This window comes from Mercurialis annua, linkage group LG2 (assembly GCF_937616625.2).
Source record: "Mercurialis annua linkage group LG2, ddMerAnnu1.2, whole genome shotgun sequence".
NCBI lineage: Eukaryota > Viridiplantae > Streptophyta > Magnoliopsida > Malpighiales > Euphorbiaceae > Mercurialis > Mercurialis annua.
The window spans coordinates 10,269,438-10,290,642 of NC_065571.1; the positions used below are offsets into that span (position 1 = coordinate 10,269,438).

The 21,205-nt window shown below is 33.3% G+C and overlaps 3 protein-coding genes across 4 annotated transcripts; 2 read left to right on the top strand and 1 right to left on the bottom strand.

The window, feature by feature from the left end:
- The first annotated feature begins 843 nt into the window (after nt 1-843).
- LOC126667678 (MDIS1-interacting receptor like kinase 2-like) lies at nt 844-4,248 on the top strand. Its single transcript, XM_050360721.2, has 2 exons — nt 844-3,631; nt 3,727-4,248. The coding sequence occupies exons 1-2, from the start codon at nt 844-846 to the stop codon at nt 4,104-4,106; spliced, it is 3,168 nt and encodes a 1,055-aa protein (XP_050216678.2). The 3' UTR covers nt 4,107-4,248.
- Nucleotides 4,249-5,042: 794 nt separating this feature from the next.
- Nucleotides 5,043-6,743, top strand: LOC126667677 (uncharacterized). Its single transcript, XM_050360720.2, has 2 exons — nt 5,043-5,318; nt 6,012-6,743. The coding sequence occupies exons 1-2, from the start codon at nt 5,169-5,171 to the stop codon at nt 6,636-6,638; spliced, it is 777 nt and encodes a 258-aa protein (XP_050216677.1). The 5' UTR covers nt 5,043-5,168; the 3' UTR covers nt 6,639-6,743.
- A 529-nt stretch (nt 6,744-7,272) lies between these two features.
- LOC126668796 (autophagy-related protein 18f) lies at nt 7,273-15,748 on the bottom strand. Of its 2 annotated transcripts, none has more exons than XM_050361973.2 (8): nt 14,999-15,748; nt 11,964-12,428; nt 11,457-11,885; nt 11,043-11,270; nt 10,048-10,875; nt 9,810-9,961; nt 7,857-8,222; nt 7,273-7,544 (listed from the first exon to the last, which is right to left on the bottom strand). In XM_050361973.2, exons 1-7 carry the CDS (start codon nt 15,167-15,169, stop codon nt 7,859-7,861), a joined length of 2,637 nt encoding a protein of 878 aa, XP_050217930.1. In that variant the 5' UTR covers nt 15,170-15,748; the 3' UTR covers nt 7,273-7,544; nt 7,857-7,858. The 2 variants fall into 2 exon arrangements, with proteins under 2 accessions (XP_050217930.1, XP_050217931.1); XM_050361974.2 differs by having other exon boundaries at nt 7,538-7,664.
- Nucleotides 15,749-21,205: the final 5,457 nt, after the last annotated feature.

The window sequence follows — 21,205 nt, forward strand, 5'->3', positions numbered from 1 at the left end:
TCTTTTAATAATGATAAAATTTACACTTCGAAACATCGTGAGGGTTGTATTATTAGTGAATCACATTAAAGAAGCATTAAGATAGAGTGAGATCAGCATGATAACTAAGATTTTGTTCAGAATATCAATGATGACTAATTAGAATTATATACGATTTAGTATTTTTAAAATTAAAAATGACACACATGTGTATAACATGGTCAGCGTCATTAGAAAATATTTGTGGATGCAATTTATTGAGTATGTCTTTCATAAATTTGTTAATTCATTTGTTGACATGTTGTTAATTAATTTGGAGTGAAATTTAAAAATTAAATGCTAAATTTTAGAATTGACATTACATTTTAGTATTTTATTGGAGATGCTTTAATATTCCAAAATGATACAAGATTATAATTGTTTATAGAATGCATGAAGTGGTGAACCTGATAACACATCTATTGGTCATTTTATAATTTTACAATTTAAATAACACATTAATTGGTAATTTTATAATACCGATGAATACACGAGTAACAAAATAACATGAAAATAGGGACACTTAAAACAATTTGACTGAAGGGAATATCTCAAGTCTATTTAGTCAAGTGGTTATTGCATGATTTGCATGATGTTTTCATAAAAAGTCCTGCAAGGGGGCCATAGAAAGTCCTGCAAGGGGGCCATAGAAAGTAGAAGTGATGTGTGAATTGTGAGAAATATGGAACAATTCCATGAGAAACATGCATAAATGAAATACCGGCCAAGTGATGTGTAATTGTGAGAAATATGAGACAATGCAAGTGTTCATATATACTCAAGTGTCCATATATACTTGACTCACAAGTAAATCCCATTCCATTCATGGAGTCTTCTCTCAAGAAATTGTTTTCTCTTTTTTTCCAAGCTTTCTTCTGCTTTGCTACCACGTTCCATTTGCTTGCTTTCGCTGCAATTGCGAATGTGCCTGTTAATAATGAAGCAGAGGCTCTTCTAAAATGGAAAGCCACTCTGGATATGCATAGCCAGGATGTCCTGTTGTCCTGGAGAGGAGGTACACCTTGCACCAATTGGTCTGGAATCTATTGCAATAATGGTGGAAACGTTATTAACATAACCATTACAGATTCTAGTTTGAAAGGTACGCTTCATAACCTGAATTTATCATCCTTTCCCAATCTTATCGAGCTTAATCTCCGTAACAACTCACTTTATGGTTCCATTCCTTCAAATGTCGGTAACCTTTCCAAGCTCAATATTCTTGAATTGTCTTACAATACTTTCTCCGGAAACCTTCCATCTGAAATAGGTTTGCTTAGAAGTCTTGTTGGCTTTTCAATAGCTGAGAACCGTATGCATGGCAACATCCCTCAAGAGATTGGCAAGCTTATTTCACTTGTTAGGCTCTTATTGTTTGGAAATCATCTGACAGGCTCAATCCCTGCTTCCATGGGAAATTTATTCAACTTAATCGATCTTTACCTAGGTGACAATCTACTTTCAGGTTCCATACCACTAGAAGTTGGAAGGATGACATCTCTTGCTGATTTTGATGTTTCAAACAATACCCTTACTGGTCCGATCCCTAAATCCATTGGAAACTTAAGCAACTCTCTGGTTTATTTTTACCTCTATGGAAATCAACTGTCTGGTTCCATTCCCATGGAAATAGGCAACCTGCGTAGGCTTACTACACTTCAGCTTTTAGACAACAATCTTGTTGGTGCAATCCCTTCTTCCATTGGAAACCTTACCAACTTAAATAGTCTCTTATTGCAAAATAACCAGCTTTCTGGTCCCATACTTCATCAAGTTGGAATGTTGACATCACTCACTACACTTGATTTATCTTCCAATAATCTCAATGGTGCAATCCCTCCTTCCATAGGAAACCTTACCAAGTTAAATAATCTCTTCTTGCGAAATAACCAGCTTTCTGGTCCCATACCTCATCAAGTTGGAATGTTGACATCACTCACTACACTTGATTTATCTTTCAATAATCTCACTGGCCAATTACCCCAAAATGCATTCATTGGTGGTGAACTAGTACAATTTGCTGCGGTTGACAATTTTTTGACGGGTCCAATTCCAAGAAGTTTGAAAAACTGTAGCAAATTGTCAAGGTTGAGGCTTGATAGAAACCAACTCACTGGAAGTTTATCTATCGGCGCACTCCCGCACTTGAATTATATAGATTTGAGTGATAATAAATTCTCTGGTGAACTTTCATGGCAATGGAAAGATCTTAAGAATTTGTCAGCATTTAAAGTCTCAAATAACAAAATCTCTGGCCAAATTCCATCTGATATTTGGACTGCACCTCAGCTGCAGTTACTTGACCTCTCTTCGAATCAGCTTGTCGGGTCGATTCCCATAGAATTAGGGAAGTTAAAGTTGTTGGAACTCATTCTCAACAATAACCAGATTTCAGGAAACCTTCCTCCAGAAATAGGAATGTTGTCTGATCTTGAAATTCTCAACATGGCAGCCAACAATTTAAGTGGATCGATTCCCAAGCAAATTGGAGAATGCTCAAAACTATGGTTTTTGAACCTCAGCAACAACAAATTTACAGGACCGATTCCTTCAGAAATTGGAACCTTGCACACTCTACAAGACCTTGATCTGAGTCAAAATTTGTTGATGAAAGAGATACCGCAACGAATTGGAGACTTACAAAGACTCGAGATGTTGAACCTCTCTCAGAATTTGCTATCAGGTTTGATTCCAGCTACTTTTGATAACTTGTTGAGCTTGACCCTGGTGAATCTATCTTTCAATGAACTAGAGGGTCAAATTCCAAAGATTAAAGCTTTTCAAGATGCTTCTTTCGAAGAACTCAGAAATAACAGAGGCCTTTGCGGTAATAACACATACTTAAAGGCCTGTGTTTTTCCTCCAACAGAAGAATTCAAAGTCAAAAGTGACAGCAAGGTAGTCCTTCTTGTTATTCTGCCTCTTTTGGGCGTTCTCCTTCTATTGTTTGTCTCCGTCGGTAGTTTTTTTGTTCTCCGCAAAAGATCTAAAATCAGAAAAGCTCAACAAAGAGAGCCACGTTGTGAAGTAATGTGGACTCCTTATGATAGAGATATGGAATATGAAAACATTGTACAGGCAACAGAGGATTTCCACTCCAAGTACTGCATTGGCGTAGGGGGATATGGGACTGTCTACAAAGCAGTGTTTCCGACAGGTCGAGTAGTCGTCGTGAAGAAACTTCACCAATCACATAATGGGGAGCAAATGGCAGATCTGAAAGCATTTACCAGTGAAATTCGTGTGTTAACAGAGATTCGTCATCGGAACATTGTCAAGTTACATGGCTTTTGTTCCCACGCAAAATGCTCCTTTCTGATTTATGAGTTCATCGAAAGAGGAAGTCTGAAAAAGGTACTGAGCGACAGGGAGGAAGCAATGGAGTTTGGTTGGAATAAGAGGCTAAATGCAGCGAAAGGAATTGCTGATGCAGTGTCGTATATGCATAACGACTGCTCGCCTCCAATCGTTCATCGAGACGTTTCCAGCAATAATATTCTGCTGGACTTGGAATTTGAAGCTCGTGTCTCTGATTTTGGAACTGCTAGGCTGTTGATGCCGGACTCGTCGAATTGGACTTCATTTGCTGGCACATTCGGATATGCAGCTCCAGGTGAACTTATTTATCTGAGTCATGCATATATTAATTATTATCACAAACTCATTACTGTTTATATTAATTAGTATTATTTCAACATGTTTTTGTAGAGCTAGCGTACACGATGATTGTAAATGAAAAATGCGACGTTTACAGCTTTGGAGTGGTGATACTAGAAATATTAATGGGAATGCATCCGGGTGACCTCCTCTCATCTCTTTCATCGTCGACATTGTGTCCATCAATCGAGCATCAAATTCTAGTGAAGGATTTGATTGATCAACGCCTGCCGATTCCTAAAAAAGAAAATGCTCAAGGAGTGATCCATGTTGCAATACTTGCATTTGCATGCCTGAATCCCAATCCTCAATGTCGGCCTACCATGAGTCGAGTTTCGTCTCAATTAGTCCGTAAATGGCATCCGCTGACAAAGCCGTTTTTATCAGTGACATTGGGAGAAATTCTGATCCATGAATCTCCCAATTGCTAAGCCTTCCCAAAATTTTGTTGTATTATTATGTTTGTAACTTCATTTCTTTACTTGCTTTATTTGCCTTGTAAAATGCTATTATTGCAGCTCATGAACACAGCTGAAATTTAAGAAATCAGTATCTATACTTTTGTTTGATATATACATATTTATAATGGGTTGATTTAGTGAGGTTTTAAATTTTGAATTGAAAGGGAAATTTGTCAGAACAGTATTCAGGACTTACATGTTGTTAAGGAGTTTGAGAAAGCTTAACTTGGGAATAAAGTAGCTACAGTATATAGTATAGGCAAAATGTACTGATATGCCCTCCAACTTTTGCCCAAAGAGTATTTTTGTCCCTAAACTCTAACTCGAGTGAAACCCGACTCTTAAAATAATAAAATTATGTCCCTAAACTTTAACTCGAGGAAAAGTTTAACTTCAGATAAAGAAAGCTGAAGCTATTAAGAGAGTAGCTCTAGCATATAATCCACTATTTATCCCTTATAGAACAACTATTTCAAGTTGATTTACTTGATATTATCTGCATCTTTTCTTCCTCTTTGTTGATCTAGAGTTGATGTGTAAGCAATTAAATTAGTGTTAAGCAACTGCATTTTCTCAGAACCAACACATCTTTAACTAGAAAAAGGAACATACATATTATAAATAAGGAATAAAGAATTAACGCGACCCTTAAACTTATGTGATAGAGTCAAATGAATTAGTTTTATTTTTTTAATAAATTAGATTTCTAAACTTATATCTCAAGGGTTAAATAAATCACGTCTTTGAAGGAGTTACTTGATCTAAATTAAGAGAGTTTGAGGAAAGATGGCTTACTGGACCCGAAACACAAATTCAAGAATTTAATTGATCCAAAAAGAATTAAACTAGACTTTTATAATTCGAGACACGAGTTTGAAGGTCGTGTTCACCCTTTTTTTTTGAAAAAGGAAAGAAAGAGTGAGTAATAGATTCATATTAATGGTGGGGAAACAGGGCCACTCTATAGTCTATATAATGAAGGATCAAAAGTAAACCTAAAAAAGACCAAAAAAATAGATAAACTACAAAAAAATGGCAGGTTTGTTTGATAAGCAGGCAGCAATCTATGCAGAGGCAAGGCCAACTTTTCCAAAGGAATGGTTCTCAATGCTCTCTGCTCTTACATCTCACCATTCTTTAGCTTGGGATGCCGGCACCGGTAACGGCCAAGCTGCCATCAATGTTTGTTTTCTCTTAACTTTCACTTCCCATATGGATTGATTTTGTTTTCTTAATTTGAAGTGAATGAATTTGGTCTTGAATTGGGAGTTAAGTTTATTTATTGTTAAATTGAATTAGGTTCTTTGAAGATCTGTCATGTTATGATCAAGTGATTGCATATGATTTAAGTAAAAAGTAGTTATGATACTTCATGGATCAGTTGATTTTGCCTTTGATTCAATAGATATTTTGCAGATTGTTAAAAATTGTGTTCAAGTGTGATTGCAATTAAGTGAGAGTTAGGGTTTGCTTTTGATCTATGTTGGACGATAACCGATATATGCGGAAACAGCTGAAATACAAAATAGATAAATGGTAGTTCATGGATCAGTTGATTTGTGTTTGATTTAATTAATCGTTTGCAGATTGTTAAAAATTATGATTAATTGATTGCTATTAAGTGAGAACAGTAATGATTATTAGAACAATAGTGATTGTTTTTGATCCGTATTACTGCACGGAAATGAAAATGTTGAAATGGGAAACACTGAAATGACAAAACGGTTTTTGTTTTTATAAAAAATGATTATAATATGAAGTTTTGGAGTTCCGTAAGCATTTTTAATAATGAAAATGAATCGATAAGTTTCTCGTGCAACATAGCATTTGATTAAAAACGATTCATTTTTTATATCTATATGTTGCTTTCTGCAGATTGCACAACATTATGACCAGGTAATTGCAACTGACATAAGTGAGGAACAGCTAAAGCATGCCATCCCCAATCCTCGAATTCGATACATCCACACTCCATCATCAATGACCGACGATGAAATAGTATCTTTAGTCGGAGCTGAAAATTCAGTTGATCTAGTGACAGTATCAGTAGCCATACATTATTTTGATCTTGAAAGATTCTACTCTCAGGTTAAACGTCTGCTGCGAAATCCAGGAGGCATCATTGCAGTTTGGACATACAATCTCATCCAAGTTAACTCAGAATTTGATCCTGTCATGTGGCAATTCTACGAAAGTGCGCTTCCGTTCGCGAATCCCAAGGCCAAAATCGCAATGGATTGTTACAGGACACTTCCGTTTCCTTTTAAAAGCGTGGGCGTTGGCTGCGAAGGGCAGCCGATGATATTGGACATGCCGAAGGAGATGTCGTTTGAGGGAATGTTGGGGCTGTTAAGATCATGGTCAGGTGTTAGTATTGCTAAGGATCAAGGTGTGGAATTGCTGTCTGAAGATGTTGTTAAGGAGTTTGAGAAAGCTTGGGGCGGTTCTGATGTGGTCAGGACAGTTATATACAAGACTTACATGATAGCAGGAAAAGTTTAAAGTCGGATAAAATGTATTAATATGCCCTCCAACTTTTGTCCAAAGAGTATTTATGTCCTTAAATTATAAGTGGGTCATCAATTAAAATGGATGAGATTTTCTTAATTGTTTGAGAGCGTATAATAATGACATTAATGGTGTTTGAACTCTTTCAATAAAATATCTTCTTAGCCAGCTGAAATTTAAAAAGTTGTATCAAAATAATATTGCTGACTAATTTAGCCTCATAAAATATATTGTACAAAATTGAATTTTAAAATATCTTTATTGATTCCAATGTAACGTGTAAAATTGATTCTAAAGCTTAACTATATAAATTCAACTTCGCACAAACAAAAAGTACACCACCATCAGAATCCACCAATGAAATTATGCCTGCTTTTATATTCCTTACTTCCCATGAACTGGCTCGATAAAATCCGGGAGATTTGATAAGTTGGTTAGGTATTTGTCACGGAGCCTCTCTACGAGACATTGCCTAAATCGTTACACCTTTCGTCCAGGTCGGAAAACTTTACAACAGATTTGTTATTGAAATTTTAAGAACTCAAGATAAAGACAAATCTGTAGTTGCAAAAAAATTGCAAATGTATATAAAAGTTCTTAAACTTGAACATTGTTTCACAAACTAGTCTCAACAAATGTAGAATTAATAGAATAGAACAGTAAGGAAGAGTTATTAAAAAGGTTATATAGTATGGTATATTTTATTTAAATAATAATACAACTGATTATTGGCAAATATTTGTCTGTTATTTACAATGTTAATTCAAGAACCCAACAAACATAGTATAAACATTTTTCCTCTTCGTCAAGCTTGTCACTCTTGTTTACAATTCCACCCATAAATATTAACATGGTTAATGAACTTTCGAGTTCTACCTGAATAAAAGAATTACTGCACACCTGAATCAAAGGAAAAAACAGGACGGAAAATTGACTTAGCATCCGAATGTAATCATACATGTTTTGCTCAGCTCCGCAAAAATAGCTCCCAAAGCTAGGGGTGTGCATTCCGTTAAAACCCTATCAAATTAAACCAAATTTTAAGAATTTAATATATTTCAATTCACACCAAATGGTTTGGTTGGTTTTTCGGTTCAGTTCAGTTATATCAGTTTGTTTGCACACCCCTACTGAAAGTTATCAGTAACATCAAACTCAAGGTACCTTAAAACAAAACCAAAAAGACTATGATGAAGAAGATAGAAAGATTACCTCTAATCAAACTCATCGCCCTCGTCTTCAAAATGGTTTTCCACTGTTGAGCCTCCACTTTTGCTATTTACAAGCTTGAGTTGAGCTTCTGTATTTAAGCTTCTATTATTTACATTCTCAAGTCTAGTATCTGTTTTGGAGCCATCGCTACTATTTACATAACCCGTATCTTCTTCCAAGGGCATCCTACAACTATTCCATCCTCTTTCTTCAACTCCATTCTGAGTTTCAGCAGCTACAGCGCCATAATCAGTTATGTAGTCGAGAGAGCAAGAGCTGCTCCTACATGAATTCCTGCCATTTTTCGAAAGCACGGGTCTTTGATGTGGAAGCCACCCATTCGTGTTGCAATCTAAGGACGGAGTCCTGCATGCAAGATAAAAATTGAGATTATAAACGTCGCAAAATCAAAGCAAGCACTTGCATAAAAGCAAAAGGAGCAATTTATTTTCTACTTCTAATGAATTTTAACACTAAGGAATAATCTCCATAGTAGCGATTATTTCGCAGCCTCTACCAATAAAAAGCATAGTTCTAGGTCTGAAGCAGCTCAAGCATCCAAAATGGTTTTCTGTACAATTGAAAAAGCATCTTCAGCTAAAAATGAAGGCTTAACCCCTGAAAAGCCCCCCACCTTTCAACCCCCTTCGTTTGCACGCTCACCTTTCAAAATCCCCAATTTTACCCAAATTATCACCTTTCATTTTCAATTGCACCCTATGAGTATTAAATTGGCCTTTTTTCATTGGAAAAAGTTAAAATCGATACTTTATATTTTAATTCATATTCTAAATAGTCCTCAATGTTTAAATTTCAACAATAAAATCATATTTCCTAAAAAATATTTCATATTTTAAATAATTTTTTATTTTTTTTAAAAAAAATTAACCGGAGAAGACGACCGTTCGGTCGTCTTTTCCGGCGGATAGACCCACCACCGTGGTGGGTCTATTGTTTCAGACCCACCGACGGTGGTGGGTCTGTGAACAACAGACCCACCGTCGTGGGTCTGTTGTTCAACAGATCCACCGCCGTTGGTGGATCTGTTGTTCTCAGATCCACCACCGTGGGTGGGTCTGGGAACAACAGACCCACCGTGGTGGGTCTGTGAACAACAGACCCACCGCCGTTGGTGGATCTGTTGAACAACAGACCGACCGACGGTGGTGGGTCTGTTGTACGGGTCGGAGAAGACGACCGAACGGTCGTCTTCTCCATTTAAAAGAATATATATATTTTTTTGGAAAAAAAAATTAATTATATAATATATATATAAAAAGATATGTTAAATATCTATTTAATTTTCGACGATGGATGGATGGCGGTGATCGAAAAATGTGAGTGGCGGTTTTTGGTTGTATAATTATTTAATGATATTTTTAATTGATTTATATTTAATGTTAAAAAAATTAACTTTTAACATTTTAGGAAATATAGTTTTATTGTTGAAATTTAAACATTAAGGACTATTTAGAATATGAATTAAAATATAAAGTATCGATTTGAACTTTTTTCCAGTGAAAAAAGGCTAATTTAATACTTCTAGGGTGCAATTGAAAATGAAAGGTGATAATTTGGGTAAAATTGGGGATTTTGAAAGGTGGGGGTGCAAACGAAGGGGGATTGAAAGGTGGGGGGCTTTTCAGAGGATTAGCCAAAAATGAATACGTAAACACCCTTCGGCGCATCATCAATCCACCCACAGCCCATATGTAATGTGTTCTTTATTCTAAAATCAATCAACTAAACTATCTTAAGAAATTATATCATTGCCGCAGAATAGAGCGCAGTATATCATAATGTAGCATCATTTTTGTCTTATGAATTATGATTAGCAAATATTTCTAACATCAAGTAACAATATAAATTCAAAAGAAACTACATATGAAGGAAGATAAGAGTTAATGTCAAATAACCAAAATGGGAAAATGGAATCAGATGACTTCAACAAACCTCGCATATCGGCGACGGTCAAAAACAGGAACTAAATTCGCTGACCTTGCTTCAATTGTGCGAGTTAAAATCCTTTCTATCTCAATTTCCCCCAACATTGCATTTTCTCCATCCAATTTTGTCCCCTCAGTCATCATTGGTTGGAAACATACCTGAAAGCAAATGACAAAGGGCAAATAAGAAAAGTATGATTCTATTGATGGACTAATATCAGGTGAAACGGAGATGATCAATATACCTCAGGCTTTGACCATAATGCATTACAAGGTTGATGCATTTGTAGTTCAGCTTCTGAAATGTACAAATGATGCTTTTCATCAAGGTTCTTTGCTTTTGTAGCTGTAGCCATGTCTTCAGGGTGAACACTATTTCCCTTTTTCCTGCCTTCAGGATATCTCTTACTATCTGAATTTCCATTGTCACCGTATATGTCAACATTATCCTCTCGCTCTCTTCGGCTTAATTTATGACAGAAATTCCACTTCTGAATTGCCTCAACAACTAACCTCCCATCACTTTCAGGAACTGATTCAAAAGACACGCCTAACCCAGGCACGAAAGCTTTTGAATCAATGTCAGCTGACGCACGCAACATGTATTGTATCATACAACCAGACGGAGAGAAAACAAGAAGGTGGTACTTAGTTTTCGAAATGGCGCCATCCGCATATAAGTCATTGTTCCCTTTACAGTTATGGAAAGATGAAGCAATAGCCCCCGAGAGGGAAATCAACTTGCCTGTTGCAGCTGCGGCAGCACCAGTTACAGTACCTTTCCAACCATTGTTTCCATTTCTTATTCTGCTGACAACAGAGAGCGTCACTGGAGGACCAGATGCACAAAAGCTCTGCTGATTATGCATTTGTGCACCTAAACTAGGCGGCCAACGAACAGCTGACTTAGTCGTTACACCAGATCCACAATTTTTAGCAGAATAACAAGCATCCGAAGTCTGCAAGTTAACTGACCCTCCAATGGGATTAATAGCAAATAAATGACTTGTTCCCCTTGAAGAACTTATCATAATCCAGTTGCTGTCATCACTGAAACTTATATCCTGTATAACCTGAGAAAAGAGTCCAAAAGATATAATTAGAAAAAAAATTAAGACATCAAAACATACTAATGAAATATGATGAAAAAGCGAGACTCCAGATCAAGTCTTCACTTCCACTTCCCCATGATTTAAAAAATTACATGATGAAAAAGTAGAAATGATTATGCTCCTCTTACTGCATTGGTAAACCCACGTTGCAGCCGGTAAAGATGTGTGTAGGATGCTCCAGCGTCACCTGAGGAAGAGCTTCCAGGCATTATTTTAAACACATTTATGTTATGACCGTGAACCGAGGCAGTAACTAAAAGGGTGCCACTAGGATCAAAGCATAATGCTGAAATGGGACTCCTGTGCGCTTTAAACTGGGCAATAACAACTTTACCAACAATATCCCTCACAACAACCTGACCAACAAGACAAAAGAAAGAGAAAAGTAAGAATAATGCACAAAAAACTCATGCTCGCATAGTAGTACCATTTAATTTCAGAAAGAGAGTGAATTTAAAAATAATTTTGTCGTTCCCGAGAGAAGTGACAAAAAGAAAATGAGTTTAATGTGAAAAGAAACAACGAAGAACTAGTAAATTTACCATGCCTATGTTATCTGCATCTGGTAAATGGCCATTAAGAGTACCATTTCCTTTCCAGCCAGGACTCCCTGATTGTAAGGAACTGTGGGGATCAGGTAGGAGCTCTGAGCAATACCTGGACAATTTCTTATATCCCATGTCCCCAAGAGTCACAATTCCAGCAGCAAGTTGTTTGCTCGATTCTTTTGCATAATGGGCGACCAAACTCCCATTTGAATTGAAACCAGGAAAACTTGATGAAGGAGTTAAATGTTGAGGGCTAACACGTCCAGAATTAGAGATTGCAACTGGACTTCCACTGTAAGCCAGCCACCTGGGACCAACGGCAAGAGGACCATAGCCCATCCCTCCGGAACCAGGATTTGTAACTATAGGATTTGTAAGAATGGTGTACTCTCTCTCCAATGTTGCAGCATCAAAACAGTGTATCTGCAACACAAACTAAATTATTGTTCCTGATAAAGCAAGTATCAACAAGCTTGAAATCACATTGCACAAACCACCAACCTGAGCTGCTTGAGAAATGGCAACTATACGAGAACTGCACCTCACAGAATAAACAACTGATCTAAACTTAACCATATGTACATAAGATTGTGATCTGAGTGAATAAAACCGCACTACAGTTGGCACAAAGTTTCCATTACCAGACTCATGGACGTTAGGAGTGCTCCCGTTGCATTGACTAAGTAACCTATCTGGAAAATCATTGACTCCAGTGACAGCCCCATTAGTGCAAACTACCAGAAGAGGTCGGCTTTCTGCAAAGTTGTCCTCTGACCTCTTTGATGCTATAGGCTTTGGCAACAATTGCATGAACGAAGCAGGGCCATCATGTCTGGAAACTAGATCACGGACATTATCTGCTTCTTCAACATCCCAAACCTGGAAACCAGACCGATAACCTAACAACAGAACTCGCCGAAAGACACCACCATCATCTTCTAACTTGTCAAAACCAGCCCAGTGTACCTACATACCGTAGGAAAAATGAGGGAGAGCTATATGTGCACTAACAGAACAGAAATTAACAAGCTCCGGATAAACGATGAACTGTAGGCATAATCTTATTCTAGGCAGCAGAAGGGAGATAAATCAAATGAAATCGACAACTAAAGAGCAGATAAAACATGACACTGAGCATAGGAGTGGATTAGAGGAAAATAAAGTGACTAACGTGTGTAGAGAAATTGATGAAAGTTAACCTTGCATGCCCATTAACCTCTTAATGGGCATGAAGCTCTAAAATTTAGTGTTTTATCTGTCCACATTTTTCCAACCACCTCATCATTTTTTCCATGTGTTTTAACCCACATAAGAGACAAACCATCCTTTCTGACATTCCAATTCATTCCAGTCTGATTAACCACCCAGGCTCCAGTTCGGTTTATAATTCACAAAGGATGTGACATTAAGACCCTCCTTAAGTTCTAATTCAATGAATATTAGATATCATTAATGCCCATTCAAAACTCTATACCAAAATGCAATTGTAGAGAATGAACCAATTCGCAGAAGAATGGCAGACACAAGAAGTACAGCATACATAAAAATGTTAAATAAATAAAACTGTAGAGAACACAATGAATAATAACTTCAATTTATGTGCACCTATTCGCAGAAGAATAGCAGACACAAGAAAGTACAGCATATATAAAAATGTTAAATAAATAAATCTGTTCAGTTCTTAACAAAATTCAATAGCTCAAAAGAACTTCAAGCCATTAAAACACTTGTAACTGTTGAATGCTTGTAATTATTGATTTTGCTTGGCATATTTCCACCCAAATGATTGTATATACTTCGATTCTAAAATTAAGTTGATCGCTTTATAACCTCGCATGAATTACTTCAACTTGGCAACAGTAATATACTCGTACACAAAAAAATAGGTAGACAAGTACATAACTCATTGATAACCATAGAGACATGCACATGTGACGATCCGAAATTTGGCATAGCCAAACTGAAATCAAAATGAATTATCACACATTAGCATGTAACTATTTCATTAACTTTTTAATAGTTTCGAGTGGATAGGTGTGGAGTTGGTAAGGCTTATTCCTCAATTTCTACATACATTAATCCTTACTAATACCACGAAATAGGAACTTAGTTATTAATAAATGCTTTAACAATTTACTTAGAAAAAATCAAGGATCACTATGAGCCTATGAAGTGACAATCAGTTTTAGATTAACTTAATAACTTTCATCCTTCTTCATGGCGTAGTACACAGGTTTTCGATTAAACAAATCTAGCAGAAATCCATCAGATCCTTCTTGTACTCAATTTAGCCTTCTCTCTGTACATTCTATTGATAAAATAGATGCATTCCAAGAACAGCTTTTCTCAACCATTGACTGGGAATAATACAAATTCAGAGGTAAAATACTTTAGCTCCAAATTACATTTCACTAAGATTATATTGAGGTTCAACTCCAAAGTACAAGTCCGGAATTAAACAAGAAGGCATGAAATGCAAGAGTCGTATGATATTATAGTTCGTTTAAGACTTTAAAGAGAGTGGAAAATCTACGCATAAAAAAAAGCATACACCACTCCTTGTCACACAATATCTATATTCAACAATGCTTTTATTCCCATTGTGGAAATTAGACTTTGAACCCTAATATATCATCCTCCACACATCCAGATTTATCTATCATTTCTTAATGCACTCTCTTGATTTACTTAGATAAGTCATGAAGGCAGCAAACAAAACCCAAACTTTTGGATTAGCAACGAAGCTAATCATGCCTGTTCTACTCTAGAGTATAAAAGAAAACCAAAAGTTTTCAATTTGAAAAACAGTCACAAACAGACCTTGAGATAGCACCAAATTATCAGTCATACAAAATCCAAAAATCTACTTCCCACAATTATGGAACATTTAACCAATTTCCACAAAAAATATCTATATGTAAATGATTCCAAATGAGAAATCATTCAAAAACTCACATTTCTCTACTGTATTACCACATAAGCCAGCGTATGTGCATCCACATCAGGATTCAGGAAACCACTCACATTTAAAATTTATAAAGCTCGACAATAACCTACTTAACGAGTATCAGAACAAGAACAAAGGATAGCCCTGGACAATCTAAGTGTAAAGCGTAAAACTAATGAACCTAAGCTCCTCCAAAAATTAGGGCTTCACTTAATCTAATATTCCAAAGCACTTAAAGAAGTTGTATCGATGTAGTACTGTCCATAGCTTGCGTGTAATTTCTCATGTTTGTAGCCACCCATTAACTCAAAATATGAGCTAATAACCTCTTCGGAACTCCTCACGAGTTCAAGTTATCAAGAATTTGACAAACACAGTACGTACAACTTCATCGAGCAATATTTAGCATTACAACTCAAAAATTCAACACAGCCTATCAAATGAACCAAAAGGAACAAGAATAAAAACTAGAATGAGATACAAAGCTATCATTCATAGCTATCCAAACACAAGAAAAAACTGATTATACATAATAAAATGCTCCAACTTCATAACCAAATTACAAAGAGAACGAAGTTGAAAAATATACCTGATCACTGCCACCATCATCATCTCTATCAACAATGGATTGAGCAACAGAGGCAGCAGACCTAGCAACAGTAGATGCCCCAGAAGAAACAATCCTCAAATAGCTAGAAATTGCCCTAAAAGCTCTCCCCTGCAAATTCTTATGTTGCTGTCCATCACTACTATTCCTCATAATACTCCCAATCCCCCACCAAATACAAACCCAAACAATACCCAAATCATATAAAAATAATACAAATTTTTAAGTCACAAACATATCCATCAAACTCTTCAAATTTCTAAAAGAAACCAAGAACTCTAACACCAAGTCCTAATTGAAAACAAACTACAACTACCCACCAGATTAAATTTTATAAATTTGAAGTATTTATTATGGGATTTGATACAAAAAAACACACACCCAGTTGAAATCTAAGACAAAAACACAGTAAAGTTTAAAACTTTCCAAAAACAAACCCAGATAAAATAGGGATTTCCTTTTCAAAAATAGAATACGAAAAATTTAAAGAATTACAAAAAAATTGGGTATTTTTACAAATGAACATATATTTATACAAAATTAAATATGGTACAAGATTGAATTTGGATTTAGCAAAAAAAAAAAAAAAAAGAAGGAATTGGATAATGATGAGATAGAAAAAAGATTGAAACTTTGTATTTTATTTGTTTTGTTTTTGGGATTTAGTTTTTGTAGGTAAGAATTGATGAGGAAGGGAAAAAAAGAGTCTCTTCGTTTACGTCTCTCTACATCTGTTTTTCAAGAGTTTATATGTAGTTTTAGTAGTTAGGCTCAGTTTTTTCATTACTAGCTCACAAAAAATTTAAACTATTAATTTAATGTTTAATTTATTTTGATTGAATAATTATTAAATCTACAAAATTATATTAGTATTTTGAATTGGTTTATATTACTGTACAATAATAAATTTTAAAGCGGTTAATCGAAATATTAATTATATTAAGTTGATTTCAAATTTAATTTATGAAAGATTTAATTTTGCATGCAAGAAAAATTAATTATATTATTTGGTGATGCAGATTAATATAAGTGGTAATTTCTTGAAATAAATGTTTTAGTAACTTATTTACACCTTTACCTGTTAAGTTTTGATTTTTTTTTTATCTTTTTTTATTTACGAAAAATACCTTTTTGTTTTTTTAATTTCAAAAATACCTTTTTTCGATTTCCAATTTTGGTTTTCGGTTTTTTCGGTTCGGTCGACCGAACCGACCGACAGTTTTTTTATATAGTGTAAGATTAGTGTATATATAGTGTTAATTTTATTTTTTATAGATTTTTTTTTCTGAAATTTTTATTTTATTTTTTATAGTGTAACAGTAGTGTATATATAGTGTTTTTATGGTGTTTAGATAGTGTAAGATTAGTGTATAAGTAGTGTATATATAGTGTATAAGTAGTGTATTTTGTAGTGTTTTTTATGGTGTTTTTTGTGGTTTACACTAGGGGTGAGCAAAAACCGAACCAAACCATTAATCCGATCCAAACCAATCCGAAATTAATTTTGGTTTGGTTAAAATGGTTAAAATGGATTTGTTTGGTTTCAAATTATAAAAAAGTATGGTTTTTGGTTTTGGTTTGGTTTTAACTAGTGGTTAACCGAACCGACCGAAAAACCGAAATTTATAATAATGTTATTTTTTTTAATATTTATATATGTTTAAATAAATATAAAATTTATTTATTGAAATATTTATATAAAAAAATAATATGTGTGTATAGATACATATATGAAAATAAAACATATAAACTAATACACACATATAAGTAAAAATTATTATGCATAATTTTAATTATTACGTATAATTATATATAATTTTTATCTTAATCTATATTAACCAAACCGAATCAAACCGAACCGAAACCGATGCTAAAGTTTGGTTAACCGAACGAAATTTTACATAAATATTTGGCGTGGTTTGGTTTTTATATTTTCTCTTAAAATATGGTTTGGTTTTGGAGTTTACTAAACCAAACCGAACCGAACCGAACCATGCTCACCCCTAGTTTACACCATGAAACACTGCAAATACACCATAAACACTGCAAATACACCATAAACACTGTAAATGTACCATAAATATAGTAAAAACGGCAGAAATACACTATAAATACACTAAAACGTAAATATATTATAAAATTACTACAAATGCACCATAAATCAATTTTTTCTTTACAAAATCAGTAGCAATAAACAAATCTATGAATAAGAGAAGACAAAATAAATAATTATATGAATAATATAACAATTTTGTAAGCAAAAAAATTATAGATCTACACTAATTTATTTCCAAAATATTTAAATCATTACAAAAAATCTAAAAAAAATATACAAATCTAAAAACGAGTCGAGAAATCCATAGCGCGAACGGAAGAGACGAACGGACTAGCGCGAACGGAAAGACGAACGGAAAAACAACCGGAAACGACGAGAAATCCATCGGAAGTAGACGAACGGAAGCGCGACCGAAAAGACGAACGGAAAAGTAGTCGGAGGAGATAAACTGAAAATCAAATGAAAAATAAAAAAAAAAGATGAAGAAAAGAAGAGAGAAGAACAGAGAGAAGAGAGAGAGAAAAAAGTGGTTATGTAAAAGTTTAACCCAAAATGAAATAAGGCTTCTTTATATAGTGGATTTTTTGGTAAATAAGTTAGCTTATTAGGTAACGTAGGATACGAGGAAAAGATTGGCCAAAATTGTGTATATACTTTACTCAAAACAGGTATTTGGAAAAAATCCTTTAATATAATCGGTATTTAATGGCAAGTTAAATTAGTCAAAGTGACAAAATTGTATAATTTTTGAAAATTTAATAAATAATTTATTTTGAAAAAAGAATTTAAATATTGAATTGATAAATATAAAAGAGTTAAATATTAATAATTATTATTTTAGGAGTTTTTAGATTTTGTCATGAATTTTGTTTTGTTTCTTTGAAAGAAAACCAATTTTTTTTCACCTCTTTTCTGTTCATCTTTCTTACACATCATATAAAGTTATACAAAAAATATTCTTAAATAATTTAAAATTAAATTATATATTGAAATAATTTAAATTTTAAAATTAAAATATCAAAAGAGAATAATAAATTTATAAAATACTAAAGAAGATAATTTTAACTAAATTCATAAAAGTTCTAGTAATTTTTTAATTCAATTTAAAACTCTTTTATTTTTAAGGATTAATTATTAAGCCCACAATTTCCAATTTTAAGGATTAATATACAATAAATATACATAATTAATAATAATTACTGAAAAATTATTAAAAATAATATATATGCGTTATGTTAACTACAAAAATATATTTTAGGAAATTTTAAACATAAATTATATTACATTCTATTAATTTTCTAATTAATTATTATAAACAAATTATATGGAGCAAAAAATATAGGTCTAATTTAACAAAAAATATTATTGTTTTTGTTTTTGAAAAAATAAGTAAAAATGAAGATAAATTGTATTTATTGTTTACGTGTTTTAACTTGAATGACTAAAATCATATAGAGTAAAGATTTTAAAGAAATAATAGAATAAAAACTAGAAATTGTGAATTTTAATATAAAAAGGATCGATACAATTATTTAAATAGCTCATGAGGAAAAAAAATTAATTTGATATTTATTAGTTGAGATGGTTTTTAACGGTTTTTTATGTTTAATTTATTTATTAGGTAGCAAGGAAACTGATTCGGAAAACATAAAGGATATTAAACGGATACGAAAATCTAATTGTTTTTTAAATAAAGGACACAAATGAGAAAAATCGTGTAAAAAATAAAGATATAAAAATATATTTATGAAAATTAAATTACATGAACAAATAATAAACTATCTATAAATTTTATAATTGTAATTAAAATTAATATTGTAAAACAATAAAAATATTAAAAAAATAAAAAAATTCAACAAAGAACTTCGTTAAAACAGCTGAAAATAACAATACAATTTTTCATAGTCCAGCTGAGCAATTCAATGAAGCTGCCACTGCTGATTATTGTTCTCTTGATAAAGTGTACTTTTAATTTAATGTCGAATTGACAAAATCCATATTAGTCACTTGTAAAAGATATTGTGATACTTGATCAACAAACTGTATTTTTGATTTATAATACTATCATCGGAAATTCTTATCTCATTCATTCGTATAAAGAAGATTGCAGCTATTGATTATTTATTTGTATGTAAATGTATTCGCAATAAGCTAAATGTTTGGATTGTAATGCTTTATATTAGAGATGCAATAAAAAAATTCCAATAAATTTATTTACCTTTTAAAATTTTATCTTTATTTATAAAAACTAGGCTTAAATGTCCGAAAAATCACCAACTTTCGCGTGTTCTTGGTATTTGACACGAACTTTTAATTTTGGTATATAAATACACGAACTATTTTTTGCATATATGACCAAATTTTTATTTTAGGTCAAAAACGGTGCTGTTTTAGGTAAAAAAAATTGTTGCCGTTTTAGATCAAAAACGGTATCGTTTTATGTCAAAAACGGTGCCCGTGTTATATATGCAAAAAATTGATATGTATTTATATGCCAAAATTAAAAATTTGTGTCAAATACTAAAAACACGCGAAAGTTGGTGATTTTTGAAGCATTTAAATCTAAAAATTATATATTTTATTTGAAGTCTGCACTAATCTGAGAATAATTCCGGTATTGACAACATACTAATAAATTGAATAGCTATTAATAAATTCTTGAATAAAAAGATTTCCATCTACTAAAATAGATTAGTATTGGCCAGAAGTATTTTGCTTGCACGATTAAACACAAGTCTTTATGACTTGCGATCTTGTTGATAGTTGACCAACTTAGGGATATTTTCACCAAAAATTCTGAATTGTTGTCTCTTTTCCACCAAAGCAATAATTTTTGTTTCATTTTACAATGATAAATTCTTAACTTTAAAATGAATTTATTGAAAAAATTATTATTATTTTATTTTTGATAATTAAAAAAAAAAGATGTCTATGGAAGCGCTTGTATTGCCCGATTCACATTCTTCCATGTCTAAATTTTGTCTTACAATTGGCAAATTGCACCACATTTCCATTTGAGGACTATATGAGTCCTTGGCATTTTTTCTGCTCTACTTGAGACTACCGTTTATTTATATGGCGATGCGTGTAATGTCGGATTATAAAGTCATTTATTTAGTTCTACATCTTTCAACATTGGCTCACAATCATCATGGATATCTCTCACCACTCCACACCAGTAACAAAAGTTCGATAGTCTATCAAATCAAAAATTAACCCATATGTTTTCCTCTATGTTGTTCTTTATTATCACACCACGTCCAAAAGATTTTGTTATATCCATATTAACCCTCAACCAAACACATTTTCCCTAAGTATCCAAGTCATCAATGTTCGCCTATAACACCTCACCAATTCGTTTTTAAATTTTAATCGCGCTTTTCTTATTTCTCTTGGTTTAGATTGAACATCTGTAATTGTTCTTCCCTTTTGATGTTCTCGAGGATATCAAGTGTCTTTTGAAATGCCGCAAATTGTCTCAAAAGATTTTTAACGTATCTTTTTTTGATGAGAATTTGCCGAAAAACACACCCTTTCTCACGTCAGTCATCACAAAATCCTTATTTAATTTCTAAATTGCAGACATGACACTATTAAATGCTTTAATGTTAAAAGCTTTTGTCATTAGAATAAACTCCACGACATTTCTTTTGATTTGGTATCTGCCACCATTGTATCGTCACCTGACGGCCAGATCCAATTTACATTGTTCATCCTCTGTCAATGATTTTTTTTCATATGCCTTCTAGCTCTTGAGCCATACTATCAAGATTGTAAAAAGGAAAGCAGGAAGAAAAAATCACACACTAAAGAGCAAATGAAATAGAGAAATAAAAAAAACCAATTGAGAGTTCAACAAAAAAAGAAGAGGAAAGGAAGACAAATATTAAAAAGTTTCTATAGATGAAAGATTAAATGATCTAAATTAAAAAATCCTATTTCTACATAGATGGTCCATAAAGAGCCCTGGGAAGAGTTTATAGAAATTTTCACTAGAAAACTTAAAAAAAATTCACCCGTATACAAAACAGACATGAAATGTTGTTCCTCAAAGAACAAACAAATAATTGCCAACTCAAATGGTATAAGCGCTAAGCAGAAAACTGTTAGGTCGTGGGTTTAATTCCTCCCAC

Bases quoted from the DNA above. Each gene is read 5' to 3' on its own strand.
- LOC126667677 (XM_050360720.2), top strand. From the start codon at position 5,169: ATGGCAGGTTTGTTTGATAAGCAGGCAGCAATCTATGCAGAGGCAAGG. The intron at 5,319-6,011 runs GTTTGTTTTCTC...TGCTTTCTGCAG, and splicing joins ACGGCCAAGCTGCCATCAAT to ATTGCACAACATTATGACCA.
- LOC126668796 (XM_050361973.2), bottom strand. From the start codon at position 15,169: ATGAGGAATAGTAGTGATGGACAGCAACATAAGAATTTGCAGGGGAGA. The intron at 11,271-11,456 runs GTAAATTTACTA...CTTGTTGGTCAG, and splicing joins ATGCAGATAACATAGGCATG to GTTGTTGTGAGGGATATTGT. The intron at 8,223-9,809 runs GTTTGTTGAAGT...TCTTGCATGCAG, and splicing joins GACCGTCGCCGATATGCGAG to GACTCCGTCCTTAGATTGCA.
- LOC126667678 (XM_050360721.2), top strand. From the start codon at position 844: ATGGAGTCTTCTCTCAAGAAATTGTTTTCTCTTTTTTTCCAAGCTTTC. The intron at 3,632-3,726 runs GTGAACTTATTT...ATGTTTTTGTAG, and splicing joins ATTCGGATATGCAGCTCCAG to AGCTAGCGTACACGATGATT.